Source organism: Gymnoscopelus microlampas (assembly GCF_963454915.1).
Source record: "Gymnoscopelus microlampas genome assembly, chromosome: 2".
Classification (NCBI taxonomy): Eukaryota; Metazoa; Chordata; class Actinopteri; order Myctophiformes; family Myctophidae; genus Gymnoscopelus; species Gymnoscopelus microlampas.
This window is the reverse complement of record NC_139939.1, coordinates 16074310-16100667: the sequence shown is the minus strand read 5'-3', so window position 1 is coordinate 16100667 and position 26358 is coordinate 16074310. Positions and strand designations below refer to the sequence as shown.

Genomic DNA, 26358 nt, shown 5'->3' with positions numbered 1-26358 from the left:
TAACCCATTAAGACCTGAAGCCGATTCTACATGTCTCCTAAATCTCAACAGTATTCTGAAAAACGTATGTTTCTACAGTATATCAGTGGTGCTCAATGTTTTTCATGTAAAGGACCCCCAAAATTATATGTATTTGGCCGCGGACCCCCATCAAAATATTTTGTTCCAGGGACCCCCCAGAAGCAAAGATTTGAGTTAAAAATGTTTGCTTTAAAAATATATATATATTCAAAGATTTGCACACATTTTCAAGATTTTTCAAAAATAGCAGATCTACAAGCTCATAGCGCGGCACTCGGTGCCGCGATGTGAGCTTGTATATCTGCTATTTTTGATTAGCCCAAAGTGTGAAATAATGCTTTTTAGTTCCAGGTCTCAATGGGTTAATGATTGACCTGACGCTGTAGTGTGATCAAGCACGGCATTAATTTACTAAATAACACAAAAAGTTGAAATATGAAGATGGTTTCTGAGGTTTCTGCCCGACAACAACTAAATACTTTTCATTAGCTCAATATTTATATAAAAAAAACACAGACACACTGAACCACTTTCAATGTTTTTTCCAATCTAGTATTGTGGTGGATTAGAGTGAGTTGCCTCTCACCATGTGCTCCAGCAGAGGTCTCTCTAGCTAGGAGCCAGTGCTGTGCAGCCGTGATCATCTCTGGGAAGTCCTTCCTGCTCACACACACACCTTCTATCTGGTTCTTTATGGAAGCTAGGACCTATACACACACACACACACACACACACACGCACACACACACACACACACAGAGAGAGAGAGAGTGTCATGTCCAGTGGTGGGAAAAGTACTCAAATGTTTTACGTAAAAGTATCAACACTGCTATGTAGAAGTACTCTGTTACAAGTAAAAGTCTGGAATTAAAAATTTACTTGAGAAAAAGTACAAAAGCATTGGCATCAAAATGTACGTAAAGTACCAAAAGTAAAAGTACTGAAATATTTGAAAATAGCAGATCTAAAAGCTCACAACGCGCCGCGATAGGGCTAAATTGGTTAATGCATGTTTTATAATGTAATCATTTATATCTGCTGTAGTAACTAGTAACTACAGTTTTCAAATAATTGTAGTGGGGTGAAAGTACAATATTTGCCTCTGAGATGTAGTAGAGTAGAAGTGAAAGTACAGAAAATTGGAAATACTCCAGTATAGTAAAGAATACCTCAAAATTTGACTTAACTCATTCAGTGCCTGACTCATTCAGAGCTCATTCAGAGCAGTTTGGCTCTGAGTGCCAGAGCCAAAAATACATTGTAAAAAAAAAAGCTTAGGAAGCGAGATACAGCCTTTTTCAGCAAGATGTTAAACAAGAAGTGAATGGAGCAGCAAATCTTCAAATCATGATATCTTGGGTTCTGAACATTATTTTATTTTCATGACGTCGGCGACGTTGGCACTCTGGGCTTATAAAAAACATGACGTTGGCGACGTCGATGGCACTGAATGAGTTAAGTACAGTACTTGAGTAAATGGGAACGGCCCTGCCTGTTTTTCAGTTCATTGAGTGACTACTGTATACTTAACGCAGGCGGAGCGGAGCTCCAGCCGAGCACTGAACGAACTGGTGAACGAATTATTTGAATCCAACTTTTTGGTGAACTGTACTGAATTAATCAGTACACTGAAAAGAATGCCAATTCCCATCACTTATGTCCCCGCAACCCGGCTTAATTAGTCCATTGTAGATAATCAGATTATTTTAACCCATTAAGACCGGGAACGCATCTGTATACGCATCTATGAGCTTGTAGACCTGCTATTTTTGAAAAATCATGAAAATGTGTGCAAATCTTTGAATGCATATTTTTTAAAGTGAATCTTTGTAACTCAAATCTTTGCTTCTGGAGGTCCCTGGAACAAAATATTTTGAGATGTATATATATATATTTTTTTTATTATTATTTTTTTTTTTCAAGAAACTGTTCGAATTTAGATTTTTTTTTTAGAATGGGCCTCAGGTCTTAATGGGTTAATCTAGAAGAGGTTTAAATGAAACCAAGTACACCCATGGCTGCTGTCCTCTTGTTAAACCCGAGCTCTGCTCTCACAGCACAGCCACACTCTCATTAGCATCCAAGCTCTCTGGTTCAATTATAGATGAACCCAGCAGATGGAAGAAAACGCTCCTCCAATATCTCAGTGAGGAGATGTTGAACATGATACCATGCTCTGATTTCACTGCGTTCCTATACATCCCGTCTCACTTCTCAGCAGTTGAAGCCTTATACTTTGGTATAATTGGCATCCTGTCACGCACTGAGAATACACAATACTACAAGTTCACAACGCGCCGCTCTGTGGTACGTTGTGAGTTGTAGAAGGTCTTTTCTCTGGTGCGCAACTTTAACGTAAGTATAATAAATCAGACGTAAGCTGCTGGCTTTTTGGTAGATTGGGATGTTCAGCGTCCAGTTACATTAACCGATTAATACCTGAGGCCGATTCTAAAAATGTCTTCTAAATCCTAACAGTTTTCTTAAAAACCTATGTTTCTATGTCAGTGGTTCTCAATCTTTTTCATGTCAAGGACCCCCAAAATTATATGTATTTGGCCGCGGACCTCCATCTCAAAATATGTTGTTCCAGGGACCCCCAGAAGCAAATATTTGAGTTAAAAATGTTCTTTAAAAATATACAGTATATATATTTAAAGATTTGTACACATTTTCATGATTATTAAATAGCCAAAGTATAAAATAATGGTTAAAGTGGTTACACAGATGCGTTCCCGGTCTTAATGGGTGAACACACTTCCAGGGTTATTTTCATGTTAACATGTGTGCGTGCACCCCAGACAGTTGTTGAGTTTCTAGATTCATTTAATCAGACATGCCCCCCTTCTATAAGCTCTTTCAACTTCAAACTCTATGTTAGACGCATTGATAACACAAGCTTCTGGTGAAGGATGTAGTCCTAATGAAAGGGGAGACCGTCATTTTTCAATTAGGTATTTAATTATGTTAATATGTTCTGCATCAAGGAGTCCTGTAAGTCCATGCACGTGTGCTTTCAATTAGTCTTGAAGTTGAATGGGCTTATATAGGGGAGCACACAAAAGTCTCAGTAGACGATGAAAATGACCCCGGGAAGTGTTTTAAAGTATATGATTGAATGAATGAATTATTTTATTTAAGTGTCATGCCACCTCGTGGCCCATCCCTCATGGGCTTATATGACATCTTTTCAGGCAGTTACAATATTCAAAGTTATCATTATTAATGACCCTTTAATGACCCTTTAACAAGAGAATATTAAACTCTGTTTGCTGGTTCTTATTTGGCCAGCTCAGCGGGCGTTTCCCTTAATGGTTCTCTAACCCTGTTTTTGTCTGGAACAATGTGCATTTGAAAGAGACACAAACACTCTCAACCCCTACACACCACACACCACACACACACACACACACACACACACACACACACACACACACACACACACACACACACACACACACACACACACACACACACACAAGCATGTTACCTGGTACAAGGAACGGACGCTGGGCTGGAAGACCATGTTGGTGTTGAGGAGGAAGGAACGCAGCAGGGGTTGTGGGTAGGCTGCCAGCTGAGCCAGGATGCCGGTCAGCAACAGGTTGACATGGACCGAGTTCTCCAACATGTTTTCCAGACGAGACAACAGCACGCTGACAAATGGACCTACAGAGACACAGGGTCAGAGACTTTAACCACACGAACCCTAGTGTCCCTATTCCTGGCATTGACATAAAGGGCAAACAATAGAGAGCCGGATTCTGACGTCACTGCCGCAATTTTTCCTATTGATTTCGCGATCTAAGATTTCCTAATCTTAGATCGCGTATGGGATTTTCACAAATTTGTGAGCTTGTACTTTTGATGGAATTGAATACTTTATTAGCGGTGCGCAAAAAACCCAAGAAAGCCTATGGCTTGTTTCCATTGGGGTCCTTTGTACTCAATTCATCGAAACATTAATGACAGACAAATATACTAATAATACCATGTAAAACATCATAGTTGGAAATCAAATCGAAAAATATGTACAGTAAACAGTTCAAGGCTTTGACTTTTACAGGGGCCAGTTTCGAATTGCAGACACCTGTAAGTGTTCTGTTAGAGCGGTTTTCTGCTATGAAGAACTTAGATGTGGAGGGAAAAAAGGAGGGAATCAAGTATACAGTAGACTACTTGAGAAGGGGGGGCGTGGTAACATTCTTATGAGACTTGTGTTCTTATCTTTTGCCGTTCAACTTTTCTTCCCTCTAACTATCTGTGGATTTATGTACACAGCATCCTATTAGCAGTGACCCAATTTACCATCCAGGATTATTTAATTCATAATTTCATACCACTAGCATGACCGAAACGACTGGAACGTTGTTACATCTTATAAATATTCTCTTGAAGCGTGCAAGTGGCCCTTTTGATCTTATATGTCACTAGTACACAACTAAATGGTACAATTTGTCAAAACAGGGTCGACAGATGTTCTGAGAGGATCATATTCACTTTGTTCTTGTGTAGTGTCCCTATTGTGGGGTGAACCGTTCACAAAATAGCCGATCTACAAGTTCACAATGCGTTGACATGTTGTTAACTTGTAGCTAGATCTTTTCAAAGAGATCTGGTGTAAAGAGAAAAAAGGAGGGGGGCCTTGTATAGAACCCTGGGGGACTCCATTCAGTGAAGTATGTCGTCTCTGTCGGGTGGAAAATGTCCAAAACCGTTACTTTTCAGGATTTGTAGCAGATCTACAAGCTCAAAACGCGTCGCTTTGCGCCACGTTTCGAGCTTTTAGATCTGCTATTTTTGCTACTTTTGTGTGACACTGAAGCATAACCAATTAGGGCATTAATTTACAAAACAACACAAAAAGTTAGCGACGATACAGGGTTTAAGTGGCTGGACATTAACATTTACAACCAGCTCACCTGTAAAAGGTGCCGAATGGCTTCTGGTTCCACTTTTGGGCTTCGTCGTCCCAAACGGCGACTGAAGCTTCTCCGGCTCCGGGGTCTCCGCGGAGAAGGAGCCAAAATCCATGTCCTCCTCGTCCATGTCCACCGTGGGGGAGGCGGGGTTCCGGACCACCTCTCTGTCCCCTTTAACGGAACCGCTGCCCGCCGCCGCCGCTGCTGACGCCTCGGCGCTCAGGGTTTTTATTAGATCCTCGTACTGAGCCAGGAGGTCCTCTCCAGGCTCGCCGGTAATGCTGCCGGGGCTCTGGAGGTTAGAATTGCAGTCTGGTTGACCTTTCATCGCCTCAGCGTCCGAACTGTTCTCACCGTTATCCTCCGACATGGCGGAAGGAAGCGCCAGGCTGAGACCGTTTGGGAGGCTGAGCTGCTTGGGAGACGAGCCCTCCTCCTCCTCCTCCTCCGCCTGTGTCCCGTGGGGGTCGTCCTCCTCGCCGTCCTCCTCGCCGGTGTCCCTGCTGTCGTTCTTGGCGACCAGGTTATAGACCATGACGTCGTCCTGGAAGTCCGACTCCTCGATGTAGGAGCCTTTGATCAGCATGGTGGCCGTCCTCCTCATCTCCTGGATGTGCCTGGGTGTAGGGACGCGACCGTTAGTCATAGTATCCATTTTTATTCAGTATTCAGTGAAAGAGAGAGAGATAAAACAAGGACAGAGAGAAGGACATGCAGCAAAGAGCCTCAGGTCGGATTCGAACCTGAGTCGGATTCGAACCTGGGTCGGCTACTTAACCCATTAAGACGCATCTGGGAACGCATCTGTGTCATTTTTAGATTTCCTTAGCTATTCAAAAATAGCAGATATACAAGCTCATAGGAATATGCAATTAAGAATACTTTATTGACACCATTTAAAAGCAATACAATTACCTTTTAAAACAAACGTCGACATGGATATACACTTACTGGTTTCCATTGTAGTCCAATGGAAACAATAACAATTGTTGCACAACTAAGTATAGAATAAGGCTTAAGTGGTTAATCAGACTAATCGATTTAGTTGACCATGAAAAAATCTATACACATTTTTTAGCATTGATTCAAATATAGATTGATAGCTAGATAATTATTAGTAGATAGCTAGATAGACAAATAGACAGATTAAAAAACTTTTCACTTTTCCATTATTCGATTAACTGAAAAAGTAACCGATAAGACTAATCACTAAGAAGATCCTATATTTGCAGCAGTACCTGGGCGGCTCAGCAGGGGGCACCAGTGGGGGCTTGCTCCCCTCATCAGCCTCCTGGGCGGGCTGCATGGGACAGGCGTCATAGCTGTCGTCCCACTCCAGCTCCAGCTGGTTGACAGAGGGGGGCGTCTCTGTGGTCTGGGCCGCGCTGGGCCCAGGAGGACACGAAGACGATGGCTGCTGCTGCTGCTGCTGATTAGTATGAGTATGATACAGGGTTATTGTACTAAAAATAACTAAATAAACAAAACTATGATTGAAGAAATATGTGTAGGAGTCAGGGATTAAGCTTTTGTTGTTGGAACATTATTTCATGACATACTATTTGTTACAGATTTTCTTTTTTTAACCAATGAAGGGCGTTTATAATGGCAGATCTACAAGCTTCATGCGACACTCGCTGAGGTGAGGCCTGAGGTTCACCCTGCAAGATTTTATTTGAAAATAGCCGATCTACAAGCTCACAACGTGTCGCATCGCGACGCGTTGTGAGCTTGTAGATCTGCTATTTTCAAATAGCTGATGTATAAGTTAAAGTGCTCGTGTGGCTCATAGTCGCTTCTTTTGGGCTGGTTTTCCTAGACCTGGTTGCTTGTTTCTCTCACAGAATGGCAACACTGCTCCAGATCTGTAACAACCCTAAGCCTTTCGAAAACTAAAAAGTAAACTAGACCCTAAAAAACGAATCAAAACTAAACTGGAATAGAAAACAAAATGATAATAAAACCGGCAAAAAATGGCAAACGATACCAACCTTGGTGTGATGCTGATGATGATGAGGAGGCAGTCTTTTGGGCACGGTGGGGACTTGCCGGCCCCTGACCCCTACGTCCTCCAGGACGCCAGGCTGGTAGTCCTCGGGAGGCGGGCGCTCACCGTCGTAGGGCGCCGACCAGACCTGTAGGGGTGTCCACAGTTAGTCAAACTAATCCATTTAATTATTTGAAAACAAATTGGTAATTTAATAAAATGATCGATTAATGCTAACAAGTATAGTGCTAAAAGACTGTTACACCGGTGCGATCAATTTAATGTCACCATTATAATTATACATTTTTTAATATATTTTTATATATTTATATATTTATTGTATTCTTTTTCTTTCTTTTCTCCATTTTTTTACTGGGCAGCTAATGCACAGAAGATGGCAAACACCCAGCTGTATTCACTTGAAGTCGCACTTTTTCAAAAGCTTGTCCCTGGATCCCTATTTTGAGCATGTCAATACAGGTGAAAAGTTTTAATTTAATTGATTTGTTGATATACAGTATAATTATATATTTATTTAATATAAAAATACCTGCACGTATAATTATATATTTTTAACCCATTAAAACCGGGAACGCATCTGTGTGACCACTTAAACCATTATTTTATACTTTAGCTATATACAGTATATATCTGCTATTCAAAAATAGCAGATATACAAGCTGATAGCGTGGCACCGAGTGCAGCGCTATGAACTTGTAGATCTGCATTTTTTGTAAAATCTTGAAGATTTGTGCAAATCAACCTTAATGTATGATAATATATCAATTAATCAAATTGAATTTGATTAATTGAAAACGCTATGGATAGAAAGTAATGGGTAAGTGTCAGACGGCCAGCCTATGCAGACCTGGCAGGCGCGCAGACAGCTGGTGATGCCTCGCCGGGCGTCGTACAGGTAGTGCAGGTAGCTGACATCCAGGTAGATCTCTGAGCCGATGACACAGGAGTTACCCGAGCTGTCAGCCTCCACCTCCAGGAAGCACTCCTCTGTCCCTGATTAGAGAGAGAGAGAGAGAGAGAGAGAGAGAGAGAGAGAGAGAGAGAGAGAGAGAGAGAGAGAGAGAGAGAGAGAGAGAGAGAGAGAGAGAGAGAGAGAGACACACACAGAGAGAGACACACAAACAACAACCATTTCAACTCAATGTTCGAAACAGGTTTTGGGACATACAGACATTGGTAGTTCATAAAAGGATACATTATTCACATGTATGTATGTGTATATCTACACACCGTCTGTCTGTCTGTCTGTATCAATGACCTAGACCAGATGTCGAGGACCCTCAAATTGACACTTATTAGCCCGCGGACCCCCATTTCAAAAGATATGCCAGGGACCACCCCCATAAGAGAAGATTATTACGGCTCTAGCAGTGATTCTCAACCATTTTAATTTCATGGACCCCCAGTTTGACATGCATTAGGCTACAGACCCCCATTTTAATGGCATTTCTATCGCTGGGACAACAATTTATATTGTAAAATCAAACAAATGGACCCGTTAAGAGTCAATTTGGTTCCATTTGTATACTGTCAGAGTTACAGACCCATAAGGGTCCATTTGGTTCCTAACTATCTATCATTTAGCTGGGGACCCCCTGGAACTCCCTCAAGGACCCCACTTTGAGAACCAATGACCTAGACAAGTCTTCTAGCTTGTCTAGGTCCCCAACTAAATTGATTAATCTGATAAACCACTTAAAGCCTATATGTTTGGTCCATATATGGGCATATCTGCACGCATACCACATACGGTCACCGTCTGCCCCAACTTTATTTTGTCGGACAGAAACCTTGTATCTCCATACTTCAACGTTTAATGTTTTCTTTTATACATCATACAATATTGTCACAAAAAAGTAGTTAAAATAGCAGATCTACATCCTCAACATGCGATGTGTCACGTTGTGAGCTTGTAGCTCACAACGTTAAAATGGGGGCTTGTAGCTAATTTCACTATTAACTTTAGATACATATAATAAAAAGGCACACGCACACAATGTTCCCCTCCCATTGGAAAACAGTAGCTACTGTATTTTTTTTATTTTTTTCTATCTTAGAAAACCGTAACGTTTTAGAACATGTTTCAACAGGCAATTAAAAAGTCAACATAAAAATGTAATAGAAAGAAATCTGTTTTTAGTCAACTGGATCACGATTCAGCAACCGAGTCGAAAAGCAACATGCTGTTCACATCCCTAGCACCAGCCCTAGCCACCACCCTCCGCATTAAACTCCTTTTGACTTTTTTCTCCAGGCGTGAGCGGCTTGTGTTGCTGGTGCTCGGTTTCAGGTCACTGAGGTTCGGGTGTTTCTTCTTTCTCTTCCCTCTGCCCCGCCCCTTCCCTCGGCCGAACGCCATGTCGGAGCCCAGGTCTTCCCCGGTCGCCACCTCGATCTCTCGCATCAGCTTGTAGTCGCGCCAGTCGGGCTGCTTCTTCCTCGTCCTCCTCTCCTCCCGTTCTCTGTCCTCCTGTCTGGTGGGCCGACCCCGGGCGTCACGAGGGACGATCACCCCGTGGAAAGGACACTTGACCCTGTCCTGCCTCGGACACAGCGTCCCGTTGGCCAGCGGTGCGTGACAGTGGTGGTCGACGGGAGTGAAGCCCTCCGGGAAGGAGGCAGGGTCTTTGTGGACTGCTGGAGTCGTAGACGTGGAAGGACGGGGGTCTGGGCCGTACTCCTCTCGGAGGCGCTCTAGAATGTGTGGCTCAAATCCCTCTTTTTCTGGAACCTCTTCAAAATCATCATCATCATCCTCCTCTTTGTATTCAATGTGGAGCTCTTTGTGTTTCTCCAGAGCGGCTTCCAGAGACATCTTCAGATCCAGAGCTCGCCTTAACAGCCGCTGATCCAGGCCCGACCTGGTGAAGACCTGGACCCAGCTCTTCACAGCCGGCAGGTGTTTGTCTGTGATCAGTCGATGGAGGTCCGTCACCGCGGAGACCACTGCCTCGTTCTCCTCCGTCTCTTCAACGCGGACGCCAGGCTCCAGGCTGATGTCCAGACTGTACGAGTGAGAGACGAGGCCAGAGCTGCGAATAAACGCCACTTCATCGACAACCTCCTCCGCCTTCATCGTCCCCTCGATGCTTCTCTCCGCCTCTTCCTCGCTCACCTGCTCCTCCTCTGCCCTCTTCCTCCTCTCCTCATCCTCGTCCAAAGCTGTGCGTTTCCCTTCTTCTTTGGCTTTCTTCCTTTTCTTTTTACCCGTCGCTGCTTCACTCTTCCTGTCCTCCTCTCCTCCTAGGCTCCCGTTGTCTCTCCTGTCCCCCTCTTCTATCCTGGCATTAGGATTGGCAGACACCACTGTATCAACGCCTGCAGTGAGCGTTCGTTGATCGATGTCGGGTGGCTGCAGACTCTGGGGGCTTCCGCTGGTCATTTGTAAGTCCAACATGTCGAACCCGGTGGAGTAGAGCAGCTTCATACAAGAGTCCATCTCGCTCAGAGTTTGCTCCATCTCCTGGCGGGACTCCTCCATCTTTTTGGCAGCCTTCTCCACTTTCTCTCCATAGATTCTCTCCATCCTCCTCCGGCCGTCCTCCTCTCTCCTCCTCTCCGCCGGCGTCCAGGACTCGACGCCGTGGAAGTCCACCTTCTTGACCTGCTTGAGGAAGTGATAGCCCAGCGCCAGCTTCTTATAGGCGGATCCGTAGGAGGCCTGCCACGATTGGACGGTCCGGACGGCCAAGCACTTCAGTTTCCTCGCTACCTCTTTGGGAGGCGGGAGGGGCTGGTCGAAGTCCGTTTCCACCGTCAACTCTACGAACACCTTGAAGTTATCCACCAGCAGGGTTCTGAAGTGGTGCGATCTGGAGAAGAGCTCCGAGGCCATCTGGAAAGCTGACAGCCTGATCTCTGCATGGTCCTGGCTGAGTTGGGACATGAGCGAGCCGTACGCGTGGTCTACGTAGTCTTTGGAAACCTTGCAAATCTTCTTAACTTCTTTCATCTTCTCTTGGCTGAGCTGTGGCTCCCCTGACGTGGTCAGCTCCTCCACCAGCTCTGACAGCCGGGCGCTTCGTGCTAGATCCATCCCAACCACAACCGCACCATGACTAGTTTAAGTCTTTCCGTATAGGAACGTACGACCATTGAGGTAAGCCTGCACACAAGCCTGTGGCTACAGTTAAACCCGGGCAACGGTTTATGTTGTGTCTGACGTCACATGCTCATATATGGAGATCCCCGACAGTCAGTGCAAATTGATTATGGCCAAGTATGGACATAGCTAGAGAGCGATAAACAGTGAGAGGGATGGGAGAGAGAGGGGGAGAGCTCGATCAGGAGTGAGAGAAGGAGAGAGGGGAGGAGGAGGAGAGGAAGGAGGGAGAGAAAGGGAGAGCCTATTTCACCCAAAACTGGAACCTGAACATGCCAATCAATGCGTCGCAAAGCGGTTGCCAGCGACATGTTGCCAGCGACACGTTGCCAGCGCAATAACCCCGGGCAAAGCCAATAATGCAGCGCAAAAGTCCCACGTTTTCTGCTTGTAAATGTGGACAAAAAAGAAGTATGGAAATATTCAGCCAGGAAACACAGAGGTGGAGATTGGCAGTCTCGCTCCAGCTCGACATGCAGATCGGCCGGGTGAAAAGCAGCATTAGATGAATGTTGGCACGCTCCGCTCTCTGCACAGCCCTCATACGGCGCAGAACTAATGACTGTGACGAGCAGCAGGCGGGGGGTAAAGCGATTTAATAAGAGCTTCCCAGCAGGAGGGCTCAGCATTGATAAAACACCTCTAATCAGACGCCTCATATGCATGAGCCAAGAGAATGCAAATTAAGCAAAGACTTAGGCATGCATGGTAGCCATAGCAATATATTTGGAATGGGCTTTGGCGTGCACAACATGGCGTCTTTATATGACTAATAAAGTCATTGTTTTCAGTACTTTATGGAGCATTGGGGTAATAAAGCGACGTGGCAGGGAGGCCGCAGAGGACACAAATGACTCCATTTTGTTGTACGGTTAGCGATGATTAATGTTAATGTAATAACACTACAACTGGCGTGATCACAAATTGTATTTCTTATACAAAGCATATTTCCTGCTCGTTGTAATGTATATAATATAGCTCTGTTAATCTGCTCTGTGAAAGGCAGAACACTTTAACTTCTCCAGGTTTTCTTATGTTGGTTTGGATACTGACAGGCTGAGACAAACGCCAACCAAGTAATGTTATATTGCTAGTCAAATCTCATTCGTCGTGCTACACACTACACTTGCGAGCAACAAGACAATGAAGTAAACTGCCCTGAATACAACAAAGAGTAATGTTCACACTCTTTGTTTTTTTTATCAAGTCTGAACAGCAGCAACATGGAAACTGATTAGACTTTAAAGTGGCACTATGTCACTTTTTCTTAATGAATAAAATGTAATTTTGTCCAATCTGTATACGGTAGAGTATACAATATAACTTTTACAATCGGGGTGGTTGTATTTTGTCTCCCTGCTCTTCTATTGAGACATTTAAATCGTATCAAAGGTCATGTCTCACCTAGACACAGGATCTGGCATGAATTTTGACCTGATGGTCAAGATTCAATGTATCCCCTGAGCAAGCAGGCCGGTTCTATTAGCTCAATGGTAAAAAATGTCGGCACTTGCACAGGAAACCGGGTTCAACCCTGGGGTAGAAGAGGAAAATTACATAACCAAATTCCTAGGTGGTTTGAAATATGATTCAAATCTGTCGGACAAAAATCGGACACTGAAGCCTGATAATACTTAAAAATAGACAAAAATAGGCGATCTACGAGATTTTTCTGCAATATCTCATTTTATAGTTAGTTAGGGACTACGGATGAAAATTCCAAAACTCCAACATCTTTACACTGCATTCCAACTTTACTGTATGTCGTTTTGTTGCTGTGTTCATGAATATGTTCTGTCCCTCCCAAATACACAAATAACGTAAAGTACAACACGCCAATGCCATGTAGTTGTGAATATTCTGATGGTCAAGATTCAATTTATCCCCTGAGCAAGCAGGCCGGTCAAGGACCCAGGGCTCCTTGGGGGGGTTCCAGGGGGTCCCTAGCAGTAGTTAACATAGCAGATCTAAATAGCAGATCTACAAGCTCACAGCGTATAAATCTTCTATTTTTTTTTTATATTGAAAATGTCTGGAGAATTTTGAATACTTTTGAAAAACAATTGACACAAATCTTCTCTTCTGGGGGTCCCTGGCACAAAACGTATTCAGACGGGGGTCCGTGGCCAAACACATATCAATTTGGGGGTCCTTGACATGAAAAGGTTTGAGAACCACTGTAGTTAGCCTACTGAAGATCAGAGGGTTAGAAGCCCATCAGATTTGCCTGCAGCCTAAACAAAGCCAGAAGTCTGGATCAAAGGTGGCCTGCAATTGTTTCAGCTATAATGTGCAGCACATGGTAGCATGACAGCCGGTCTGTAAATGAGGAGCGTAGAGCAGAGACACAGCCTCGCTCAATCTGGCGATCAGGTGCAGGACAGAATGTCAGCATAAACAATGATGCAGTCTGCACACTGTTGTTAGCTCCTACTGTTTATTGCAGAGTTCAGCTTAACGTTTTAAATCACTAATCCTGACGAATGAACACATAGGACCACAATGGAAACAACAAGTCCCCAGGACCTTGTAGCCTTTATGTCTGACTTAATGAAGACCCTTTGGCAATCGAAATGTTGATCTGATCTCTGAAATAAACAGTGGGAGCTAGCAACAGTCTGTGGACTCTTGTTTTTATGGGGTTTTTTTAACAGTCGGTCTGCCCAGAGGAAGTTAGGCGTCATTCCTATCTTTAAACACTCAACCTTTCTTTCTTACCAAAAATAGCCGATCTGTATAAGCTCACAATGAGTCACTATGTGAAGTGCTGTGAGCTTGTAGATTGGCTATCTTCGCTAATCGGCATATGACAAAGTACTGTATGTAGGTAGGGCTTATATAGCATCATGAGCTCTTAGATTTTTTTGGTGAAGAGATTTCGTGAAAAAAAGAGTACTAGTGTAGTTGAAACTCAAGCCCGTTTTACTAAGTGCAAGAGGCTTTCATTTAATAATGTGACGTGTGTCCACACCGGGAGTTTCCTCTCACCTGTGCTGGTGTTGTTGTGGCCCTCGCTGCCCTTTGACCAGTGGATGGAGTCCAGCTGCCGCAGCGGCGGCGGGCTGCGTTCGGGGGAGCAGCACGACGGCGTGAGGGCCAGCATCTTGGCGGCCGACACGGAGTAGCAGTCTCTCTCTCGGACCACGCGGCGCTGACTCAGCATCATGTGGTTGCAGGGGATCAGGTACCTGAGACGGAGAAACACATCAGCGAAGGAACAGGAAGTCAGGAACATTTAGGAAACCGGCGTGCAGCTACTGTAAGTACAAGTCAGGACTTTAAAAAAAAAGGGGGAAAAAAGCATTGATAAAAAATTGCAGTTACAAACGTGTGTGTGTGTGTGTGTGTGTGTGTGTGTGTGTGTGTGTGTGTGTGTGTGTGTGTGTGTGTGTGTGTGTGTGTGTGTGTGTGTGTGTGTTTGTATTACTACCACAAGTATTGTAAAACGTGTGTGTGTGTGTGTGTCTCTTAAACGTACACTAACCTCAGTATGAGTTGTAGCATAACATCCTCACAGTACAGGCCAATGAGCGTGCGAAACAGAGCCAGTGACACAGTGCCCAGCTGCAACACAATGAAGAGACACTCGTAAAAACCAGGGCAGCAACGATATATATATTTTTTTTAAAGTTCTATAACTGTTGCATTCCCTAATAACAACTGTTCCACATGCCACACAACATGGACCATCACAGAGGTGCTTATAGAGTCACAAACGTCACGTTATGATGATGTTATGATGACCAGGTCCCAGCTGTCTAAATGATGAGCAATAATCAATCGAAGGCAGTGTCTAATAAAGATGTTTGACTCCGAATTGTGGTTACAGTATGTATGTACCAAGACCAGAAGGTTGCAGGTTTGATTCCCATAACAGCCAAGCGAGTTTACGACAGGCTCCATCTAACAGGCACGTTCAATAAGGCAGTAATTAATTAGTTAACCACTTTCAACGTGGTGTCCCTATTTTGGGCATGTCAAGAATAGAAGAGGAGCTTCCCAGCTTGTGTTTGTGTCTCTGTGGTGACCCGCTGTACAGTACCTGGAAGGGTGTGTTGACGCGGCTGACCAGGGTGTCCAGGATGTGGACGTTCTCGTGCCGGTGGAGCAGGATGAAGGACAGGAAGGTCTGCAGGAGGGCCGGCTCGGAGACACTCCTCAGGAACAGGTCCAGGTACGCTGTGGTGGTCATCACTTCTTCTAGGGTCAGCTACGCACAGGGAGGGGAGGGTGTTAGTGTGCGTGTGCGTGTGCGTGTGCGTGTGTGTGTGTGTGTGTGTGTGTGTGTGTGGGATATATTAACTTCTACATTTGCCACATTTGTCCTGTATGTCAATGGAATATACAATATGCAAAGTCCACAAGAGTTGATAGTCCATATCACCAGTAGACAAGGTGTCATCAATGCCTACATATATACTTTACTTACAGTATTATGATTATTAAAATCAAAGCTACACTCCACAAGTTGTATGTCTCTCTCTCTCTCTCTCTTCCAAAGAGAAAAGGTAATTGCAAAAATGATAATTGAACTACAATAAAGATGGCCGTGCATCTAGTGCCTGTAGGGAGATCACCATTGTGAGGGGGGAGACCACCTCCAGCCTCCACACAGATGCACTAGTTATATTGTGTTAACATACTCTACCATACAGATTGGTTAAAATAAATTTTTATACACTAAAATAAGTCCCGGATTTGTAACCTTAAGACTTGGCAAAGGCCACCGACCTTGTGTAGAGCTGGTGCCAGCACGGGCACCAGGAAGCCATTGTAGATGTATCCCACTAGTTGATCTCTGATGTCAGGGTGAGCTACCTGGGAACAGTTCAGACACAAGATGTTAATTATCACAAACATTAAAGTAGAAAATACTAACCTAGGGAATAGATCACTTCCATACAATATACAAACTACCGTCTCAATAAGAACCTGGCGACAACTAGACAAATACCCATCGGAATACATAAATTGATTGAATATTCAGTTAATTTATTATTATCGTTGATATCCTTGTACAGTGAGACGTACAATCACACAAAATGTACATGTATCAAAAATGACATGCAGTGCATTGTCCCCAGAGTAAAGGGCTGAGAATGGAACACTGCACACAGGGAGCTACAGTAGGCTGGTGTGGTTATCGGATCAGCTTCCTCCTCACCTGGATGACGGCATTGCAGAACTCCAGGGAGTTGAGGAACTGGATGAGGGCGGGCATCTGGATCCAGTCCTCCCTGTGGAGGCAGTGCCACTCCTCGCTGGGCACCTCCAGCTTGGTGGGCAGTGACGAGTACAGGCCACTCAGCCCTGTGGCCAGCACCTGGAGAACACAGGGAGACACAAGGGGACAGCTCAGACACAAGTCCATCCATAGACCCAAGGACTTAAAAGGGGGATGAAACCCTATAGGCTGATTTTGTTTTCCAGTTCAGGTAAAAAAGAAAATACAGCAGGGTAAAAACATGGCAGGCTGTATAAGACTGACTTTAATTAAATGAATAATGGGTGTGTTCATTAGCACACCCAGAGCCATATAAGGAGAGTTGCGTCACCTCCGTTCACTTCATCGGGCCAGTCTTCTACAGAGCCATCTATTGGCGAATAGTGACAAAGCCCTGAACCGGAAGTTTACGGAATGCACTGGAGTCGTTTGATTAGCTGCAGCTGTGTTGCTTACTGTACTAGCCTGCCATGTTTTTAATGGCCACGGGTGAACGACATCCTCACATCAGTGTTAGTCAAGGACAGCTTCTTACAAATCCTACTAGACATGATAATAAAGACAGGTGATAATACAGATTCTTCATAAGGGCCATTTTTTATGCTATGTTGGTTCATTGAATACACAATGGACCACAATGGAAACAAGTCCCCAGGACTTTTTTTGTGTTATCCTTTTAGCCTAAATGTCTGACTGTACCTCGTACTGTTTACATTTCTGACTAATAAGTATTCAATCAATCAATCAATCAGTTTGTGTTATTCACTGATGGACGGCCGTGTGGTCCTGTGGAGACACACACAGATGTCACCAGTACTGTAATTCTTTATGAGACAAGTTTCTACACCATCAGCACAGAGTCAGACAACCCGCTCTCCTTTACCAAACAATATGGGCTATGATTAATGCCACGGGTTCCTCGCCATATTATGATGATTATGCAAAATAATTGCGATTATCTCAAATAATTGTGATTAGGCGATTATGTAATAATTTGCCAGGCCTGCACAGAGGAACACTCCTCCAGATGGCTCGCCCCTTAGGTGCCAAGCGGTACAAACAACCCTGTCATTGTATGATTTGTTATGTGTTTCTATTTTAAACACTCATACCATTTACCCCTTTTGTTTTCATTTAAACCCTATCTGCAATTAAAATCTCCCTTACAGTAACCCCCCCCCCGGCCCCCAACCCCACCCCACAAAAAAGCTTTGAATTCTCTTAAAAATCTTCAAATTGAGTGAAGTATTTACACTGGATAAGCTGATACATCACGCTAACTGTCTCACCGTCCCCAGTTGGGATATTTGATATACGATGTGGGAATATGATGACCAGATCATTGTCATTATTTCATTGACACCTGTCAAAAGGAATTATATACAGAATCAAATACTGCACTTATTTGTAATTCAATTATGTATCATGCCAATAAGGCATACACACCACTGCAGTTTATGTATTGTGCATTCATTGACTAGAAGGAGTGGACTGCCCACTCTTCTGTTAAAGCAATATAAAGATCAGCTCTATTTAGCCAGAGAAACTCTATTTAGACAGAGAAACTCTATTTAGACAGAGAAACTATATTTAGCCAGAGGAACTCTATTTAGACAGAGAAACTCTATTTAGACAGAGAAACTCTATTTAGACAGACACTCTATTTAGCCAGAGGAACTCTATTTAGACAGAGAAACTCTATTTAGACAGAGAAACTCTATTTAGACAGAGAAACTCTATTTAGCCAAAGAAACTCTATTTAGACAGAGAAACTCTATTTAGCCAGAGAAACTCTATTTAGACAGAGAAACTCTATTTAACCAGAGAAACTCTATTTAGCCAGAGAAACTCTATTTAGACAGAGAAACTCTATTTAGCCAGAGAAACTATTTAGACAGAGAAACTCTATTTAGACAGAGAAACTCTATTTAGACAGAGAAACTCTATTTAGACAGAGAAACTCTATTTAGACAGAGAAACTCTATTTAGACAGAGAAACTCTATTTAGACAGAGAAACTCCCACTCACCGTGCATCTCCTCATGCACTGTACTTTCCTTTCTGGAAAGTAAACAATAACGCACTCTAAACAGAGACTATGAATAAGCACCAGTTGCTATGTGTAATATTTACTTAGTCGTGCGACAGAGTTGCGTGGCAAAAATGCCAGATCTACTGGAAATGCCAGGGTTAATGTGGTTTGAAATGAAGTCATACTTTATTGATCACCGTGGGAAAATTCATCCTCCATATTTAACCTATCCCAAGTACTGTATCTATGACTATTGGGCACTGGGTAGCCCAGGGACCAGATCCAGCTCTAAAGGCCAGTCAGTCCCTTGCTAAAGGGCAGAGGTACAGAGCTCCCTCCGTCACTCTACGACAGTGGTTCTCAACATTTTTCGTGCCAAGGACCCCCAACTTGATATATATTTGGCCGCGGACCCCCATCTGAAAAGGTTTCGTACAAGGGATCCCCAGAAGAGAAGATTTGTGTAATCTTCTTAAATATTGTAGACATATAAATGCTCAGTGGTTCTCAAAGTTGAACCCCCTGGGTCCCCAGCAACCACAATCAGTTTAACCACTTTAACCATATGTTATACTTCAGCTTTTCAAAAAATACCCTATCTGCAAGCTCACAAAATGAAATATTTGCAAAAATCGTTTTTTTCTTTCTAAATTAGGGATAATTCATAAAACGTTAACACAAATCTTCTCTTATGAGGGTCCCTGGCAACAACAAAAAAAATCCTTTTAGGTTCGGGTCCCCAGCCAAACACATAAGTGTGGCTGTCCTTCACATAAACATTTTTGAGAACCACTGGGCTGTAACGGGCATAATATAAGTAGCTCAGTCCAGAGAGCTGCTGTACGCCCAATGCAGAGCCCTTACATCATCACACCCTATTACATAAGCAGCCTACATCCACAGAGCATGTACAACGCCCAGCCTCAGCCGCGTATGGGTCAGACGCAATGGGTTATTGAAATCCAATATGTGTGTGTGTGTGTGTGTGTGTGTGTGTGTGTGTGTGTGTGTGTGTGTGTGTGTGTGTGTGTGTGTGTGTGTGTGTGTGTGTGTGTGTGTGCGTGCGCGTGCGCGTGCGCGTGCGCGTGCGTGTGCGTCTCACTCTCGATGAGATTAAGTATGCAGAGTGTTGATACTGAAATACTATCTCTCCCCCTCTCCCTCTCTATCTCTCTATTAAGTGTTGGCACAGTGTAGGTTGTTAGTGTTGGTGTGTTTCACTAGCTTTCTTTGGCTGTGGAAATGCTATGGACTATATCAGCTGCACGTACTGTAGCTCTCTACTGGGACAATAATAATATTTTGACCGTGCACCCATATGCATTTGACATCATATATCTGACATTATGTATATTTGACATTGTGCCTTCTTGTTATCGGACTTTGTTTTCCTTATTTCTTAATTCTCTCTCTTTTTTCTTGAAACTACAAAATGTCAGGAGTTTGTACAAAACAGAATTTCACCCACTCTTACACCTGTGCGACAATAAACTTGAAGTTGAAGCAGCTGAAGTTGAAGGACATTATCCTTCAATAAAATCCTCGTAAAAAATACATAAACCTACAGTAAACCGATCTACCATCTCACAACGCGCCACAACGCGTTGTGAGCTTGTAGATGGGCTATTGTCACTATTTCTGAAACATTTTGAAAGTGGTTAAGTGTGTCTGTGGTAATATAAATATAGGCCGAGAGATGTGATCCGTGTCGTTCACACTGACCGGACAGAAGTAGGTGTTCTCGGCGATGTGCTTGGCCACGCGCGTGTTCTCCGCCGACAGGGACATGATGAGCAGCAGGGCGTCGCGGGCCTGCTGGCCCACCGTGCCCTCGCGGTGGATGAAGGGGATGAGCAGGGAGAAGATGAGGAAGTTGGCCGCCCCCTGGTCCTCACTGGTGTGGAAGAACATCTCCAGCACCGACGGGTCCTTGGCCAGCACGCAGCACAGCTGGTTGAGCAGGAGGACCAGCTCCGCCTCCACCTGGGGGGGGGCAGTGGTGGGAAATGTAATTAAGTACATTTTACTCAAGTACGACGCTAAAGTGCAGTAACTATGCAAAGAATCAAACTGATTTAAAAAAAGGCCACTTAGCCCATTAACACATTGACTGCCTAGATCGAGTTAACTCGATATTAGCGTTTTTTTGGGTTTTTTTTACTTTTTTTTTTTTTATTTGACCCAAAGACCAAGGAGATATGAATTTTCGAAGATCTTTACTCTCATCCACTTCCTTGTTAACTTAAAACTTTAAAATTTTGTATCTCGGCTCCTGAGTACTTTTTTTTTTTTCATTGAAACATCTCTGGCATGAATAACAATAGGCAGTGAAAATAATTCAGGCAGTCAATGTGTTAAGACCTGAGGCTGTTCTACAAATGCCTTCTAATTCAGTAGTACTCAAACTTTTTCAAATGTTTTGTGTCAAGGACCCCCCCGAAGTTTTTGTATAAATACCCACTCAAACGTTTTCAAACACTTTCAAGATTTTTCTAAAATGTTCAAAAATAGCAGATGTACAAGCTTGCAGCATGGCACAAAGTGATGTGCTGCAAGCTTGTATATCTGCTATATAATGTTTGAGAACCGCTGTTCTAAACCACTGTTCTAAATCTTAAGAGTTTTCTGAAAAACTTATGTTGCTAATATATATACATGTATAGATAAAATCTAAAATTACACAGTTTTAATGGGTTAAACCCCATACGTTATTGAGCGGAGTCCCTCAGGGCTTTATACTAGTGTCTTTTCTGATTTCGCTGATATCTTTGCTGAAAATAGAAGATCGCCAAGCTCACAACACGTTGCGTAAAGTGTTTCAACTGGCCATCCAAATAATGTATTGGTATTTAAGTGATGTTGCAATTCTTGATGTAATTGTTTATCCCCCAAAATCATGTAGGCTGGTTTGACCTTTGAGACACATAATTAAGTCAATGTGTCCGATAACGTAGTTACTGCATTTAGGCTTTGTAAGTAAAATTTTTAGGTACTTTTACTTTACTTGAGTGTGTCTACTTTTCAACAGTTTGTACTTCTACTCCACTACAGTATGTCTCAAAGGCAGATATTGTGCTTTTTATTGTATAGTAAAAAACATAAATGAAGCAACTAAAACCCCATTTTATATACTTCGGCTATTCAAAAATAGCCAATCTACAAGCTCACAATGCGGCGCGATGTGACGCGTCTATTTTTGAAAAAACTTGTACTTTTTGTATTATTTTGATGCCAATACTTTTGTACTTAAACGTAAAATTTGGATTACGCGACTTTCACTTGTAACCGAGCATTTGAGTGCTTCTTCCACTTATACTGACCTCCGGCGCCACGGCCGCGGCACCCGAGCACGACGACAGCAGCATCATGAGCGGCCGCAGCACAGGCTTGTGGTGCAGCAGGGGCTGGCGCGCCTGGCCCACCAGCATCTCGTACATCTTCAGCTGCTCCAGCTTCATGTCGTCGGTGAACTGGCGGCGGAGGCTCCACACGAACAGGCGCTCCATCACATTCTCCATCACCACGAACTCCAGGATGGGGCCCATGGCGCCCGCCTGGCCCGCGTCCTCCTCCATCAGCAGGAAGAGCATGTGCTCCACGTAGTTCTGCACGGCGCTCGCCTCGTCGCCGGGGATGGGGCCGAAGCGGAGGGCGCCGCCGCCGCCGGAGCCTCCTCCACCACCGCCGCCGCTGCTGGAGCCGCCGGAGCTGAGGCCCATGGAGCTCAGGGAGGTCAGGACGGAGCCGCTCCGCAGCGGGTCGTGCTTCTCTAGGATCTTCACCACCTGTGGAATGGGACGACGAGGGTTAATAAGGCACTGGTTCTCATTTTGGCCACGGACCCCCATCGGAAAATATTTTGTACCATGGACTGCCTGGAGATAAGATTTGTGTCAAAACATTTTCTCTCTCAAATCCTATTGAGATCCTATTTTTTTTTTAATCCTATTTTTAAAATATAGCAGACGTACAAGCTCACAGCGCGCCACTTTGTGAGGCGCTGTGAGCTTGTACATCTGCTATATTTGAATAGCCAAAGCATAAAAGATAGATTAAGTGGTAAAATAATGGTGATGCTATGATAACTAAAGCCGCTCTGCAGCGGGTCGAGTTTCTCCAGGATCTTCACCACCTGTGGAGGACCAGGGTTAAAAAGGATTTATTTTAGATGAACGTTTTGAGGCATTTCTTGGGTTATTGGACAGTATATAGTGGAGAGAAATTAAAGGATAGAGAAAGGATAAAATGATGTGCAGTTGAAAACCATTTTATATACTGTATACTCGCTGTTGGGTAGAAACGTCGTCCATATTTCGTATGTTTTTTTTTCTCATAAATGAATGCCTTATTTTGTGTCACACAAAAGTAGTGAAAAAAGCTGATCCACAAGCGAAAAAATAAAAAAGGAGGCCAACAAAGTAATTCCATGCTTTTTCCCCCCACATGAATCAAGATTTTTTGGAAAATAGATTTTATGATGGAAGCTGGGCAGGAATTGTGTGTTTGGCCTCTTATTACCCTCAAACTAATTATATGCCCTGTGGCCACAGTGGCCTCGATGCCCCGCCTGCACTGCCCCAGTGTCCCCGCTGATTTCACCCTTTTCTCCTCTGCCTCTTTCCTGTCAATATGGTTTTAGACACCAGTGTCTTTTGTTGGGATTCTGAATTCCCCCTTTACTCCCCATCATCATCTTCAAATGAGTCCAGTGACTCAGATTAGTCCAGCGTGCTTGAACTTTTGTGTTTTTTGGCCAAATATCAGGCAAAAAACATCACTAGGGTAGTGTATTGAGGCAGTCAATTCCATTCACTTGCAGTTGTAACAGTAGCAGTGTAGTGTTTGTGCACGCTGAATTATGCAGTACAGTGTAATATGGCAATCATGCGTGATAGAAAACACGTGCTTGAGTATACATATTTTCCAAGGACTTAACATAACGGTGTGAGTCAGCATTTTCTTTTTATAGAGGTAAACATGGGTCAGCAGCAGCAGCGCTGTGTGCTTGGCCTCGTATCATACCAGGGTAGGACTTAACCTACACCCTTTTCATTCAAATGACTGCAACCAACTGTTGGGTGGGAAACTCTTATGTCTAAACCGTTACTTTTCAGGACATGGAAAACAGAAAAATGTGTTCCAATGGATCCAATGTAGTTATAATTTAGTTACAAGCTCTTACAGTTACAAGTTAATACTTTTCATTAGTTCAATATTTAAAAGAACCCACCTACACAATTAACCACTTCCAACCTAGCGTTCCAATTTTGGGCAGGGTAATTATAGGCAAAAATAAAATAAAAATATAGCTGCAAGCAGCGATAATACGGGGCCAGTGAATAGAGAGAGAGAGAGACATGGAAATGGAATAGATTGAAGAGAGAGAGAGTGACATGGAAACAATAGATTGATGAGAGAGAGAGATGGAAACATAATGGTTTGATTGGACATCTCAACCTATTGCCATTAACAGGATTCGAACTCTCAACCTTCAGACTAATAGGCTGCAACACTACCTATAGTGCTATAGTTTTGTCCAGGCTGATATTGTCTGTTGAAGATCATAAACTCTTGCCTTATTTCATGAACCAAGCCCCTGTTTCACTAACACTAAGATCACTCGTTCACAAACCATTTACCAATGAAGAAATTGTACCAAACCATGAAAAGTTGTGAAATTGTAGATCAGCTATTTTCAGAATGAAGTATGTAATACGTTGAAAAAACGTACTCTCAAATAAGCATTTCAGGTTATCTTTACCATTTGCACATGTATTCATTGATACAGTCATGTTGTTTGCAATTCAACTTAAATTAAGTCTGCATCAAGTGAGGCTTGAACTGGCGACCTTGAGATTGTGAGGCATTCATTTAAGGGAGACGCCATTGGCCCAAAGCATTTTAGGTTATCTTTACCATTTGCACATGTATTCATTGATAGTCATGTTGTTTGCAATTCAACTTAAATTAAGTCTGCATCAAGTGAGGCTTGAACTGGCGACCCTGAGATTGTGAGGCCTTCATTTAAGGGAGACGCCATTGGCCCAACAGATAAGTAACTGTGAAAAAGGAGATCACACAGATGATACAGTTTCACGCAAATAGCTGAAAAATCCTGGGTTTAAGTGTTTTTCAAACTGCTCAAAATTGCGGACAATCTAAGGGCGGAGCTTACTGGTCAAAGAGATAGATGTGTTCCTCATGAGTCAAGGCACATGTGTAAGCAAGTTTCACGACTTTCGGCCAAACGAGGCATGACTTATGCCTGTTTAAAGTCTGCCTTTTCAAAAAATTGCTATAGCGCCCCCTTTTGGCCAATTGGAGTGAGATTGGTTTCAGTGATATTTGGAATGACCCTGTACATTTCTGCCAAGTTTCAAAGAAATGTGAGTCTGCATGTATGTTTTAGGCACAGATGAATAATTTTCATAAAACTGTAATAGTTAAAATCTATCTCCTCCTGGGATTTTTGAGCAATCTGCACGAAACATTTTACACATGAACTTTGGACCACTGCCTACAAAAATTTCCAACGGATTTTCCATAAGTGAAAAAATGCAGAAGTTAGGAGCCAATGACTGTTTTTCATATAATTCAAAATGGTGGGCGATCTAAAGGTCAGAGGTCAAAAGTCAGACCACGAAAGTTGTCGGGCATGAAGAGACGCATGTGTGTATCGAAGTTTCATGGTTGTAGGTCAAACAGGGCATGAGTTGTACCTGTTCAAAGTTGGCACTTTCAATTGAGTGCTATAGCGCCACCCTTTGACGAATGAGTGTGAGAATTATTTCTTGGTAGTTTTTCATGAGCATCTACCATATGGCCGAGTTTCGTAAAAAGCGTATGCACGGTTAAGCCAGAACTGGCAAAAACAAGTATTTTTCAAACTGCTCAAAATTGCGGAAAATCTAAGGGCGGAGCTTAATGGTCAAATCGATACGTGTGTTCCTCATGAGTCAAGGCACATGTGTAAGCAAGTTTCACGACTTTCGGCCAAACGAGGCATGACTTATGCCTGTTTAAAGTCTGCCTTTTCAAAAAATTGCTATAGCGCCCCCTTTTGGCCAATTGGAGTAAGATTGGTTTCAGTGATATTTGGAATGACCCTGTACATTTCTGCAAAGTTTCAAAGAAATGTGAGTCTGCATGTATGTTTTAGGCACAGATGAATAATTTTCATAAAACTGTAATAGTTAAAATCTATCTCCTCCTGGGATTTTTGAGCAATCTGCACGAAACGTTTCGTACTTGAACTTTGGACCACTTTCTACAAAAATTTCCAACGGATTTTCCATAAGTGAAAAAATGCAGAAGTTAGGAGCCAATGACTGTTTTTCATATAATTCAAAATGGTGGGAGATCTAAAGGTCAGAGGTCAAAAGTCAGAGTGTGAAAGTTGTTAAGCATGAGGAGACGCATATATGTATCCAAGTTTCATGGCTGTAGGTCAAACAGGGCATGAATTGTACCTGGTCAAAGTTGGCATTTTCAATTGAGTGCTATAGCGCCACCTTTGGACGAAAGATTGTGAGAATTATTTTTTGATCGTTTTTCATGACCATCTACCATATGGCCGAGTTTCGTAAAAACCGACAGCGCGGTTCAGCCAGAACTGCGAAAAGTGGCAGAAGAAGAAGTGACAGAATAATGCGAATAACAATACGTGTCCAGAGCAGAGCTCTGGCCCCGTAATAAAATTCCCCAATCAGGCAATCAACATCGAAAATGTTGGGACGTTTTGAATAATCTTTATATATATTTTTTTCTTCTGGGGGTCCCTGGCAGAAAAAAAAATCAGATGGGGGTCCGCAGCCAAATACATATCAATTTGGGGATCCTTGACATGAAAAAGTTTGAGAAGCACTGGTTTAGACAGATGCTAGGTTCATTGTTTACATGGTATCCCGAGTTTCTGTGAGGTACGACTTTGCACATGGCTCTCTCTGCACTTCTACTTATGTGACCGTTTGCCTTGTTGTCTGTTGAGTTCATTGCTTACTCAGCTCATTCAGATCTCTCACTTTGCATGTCGCTCTGGATTAAGAGCGGT

The 26358-nt window shown here is 43.3% G+C and overlaps 2 protein-coding genes across 4 annotated transcripts in view; both read right to left on the bottom strand.

Annotated features, from left to right (window-relative positions):
• fhip1aa (FHF complex subunit HOOK interacting protein 1Aa) overlaps positions 1-26358 on the bottom strand; it is a 53835-nt gene that overhangs the window by 3955 nt on the left and 23522 nt on the right. For 2 of the 3 annotated variants that reach the window (XM_084084698.1, XM_084084699.1), the window contains exons 3-15: positions 21629-22093; positions 20031-20291; positions 16218-16376; positions 15785-15871; positions 15096-15263; positions 14538-14617; positions 14042-14241; positions 7799-7944; positions 6935-7078; positions 6182-6372; positions 4944-5560; positions 3512-3690; positions 608-728 (exon numbers count right to left, since the gene is read on the bottom strand). In XM_084084698.1, the coding sequence (XP_083940824.1) occupies positions 608-728; positions 3512-3690; positions 4944-5560; positions 6182-6372; positions 6935-7078; positions 7799-7944; positions 14042-14241; positions 14538-14617; positions 15096-15263; positions 15785-15871; positions 16218-16376; positions 20031-20291; positions 21629-22093 (2818 nt within the window). The remainder of the gene's footprint in view (positions 1-607; positions 729-3511; positions 3691-4943; positions 5561-6181; positions 6373-6934; positions 7079-7798; positions 7945-14041; positions 14242-14537; positions 14618-15095; positions 15264-15784; positions 15872-16217; positions 16377-20030; positions 20292-21628; positions 22094-26358) is intronic. The other variant, XM_084084700.1, reaches the window with a different exon arrangement.
• LOC311065079 (UV-stimulated scaffold protein A-like) lies at positions 9101-10987 on the bottom strand (the record flags this gene model as incomplete). Its single annotated transcript, XM_084085287.1, has 1 exon — positions 9101-10987. One exon carries the CDS (start codon positions 10985-10987, stop codon positions 9101-9103), a length of 1887 nt encoding a protein of 628 aa, XP_083941413.1.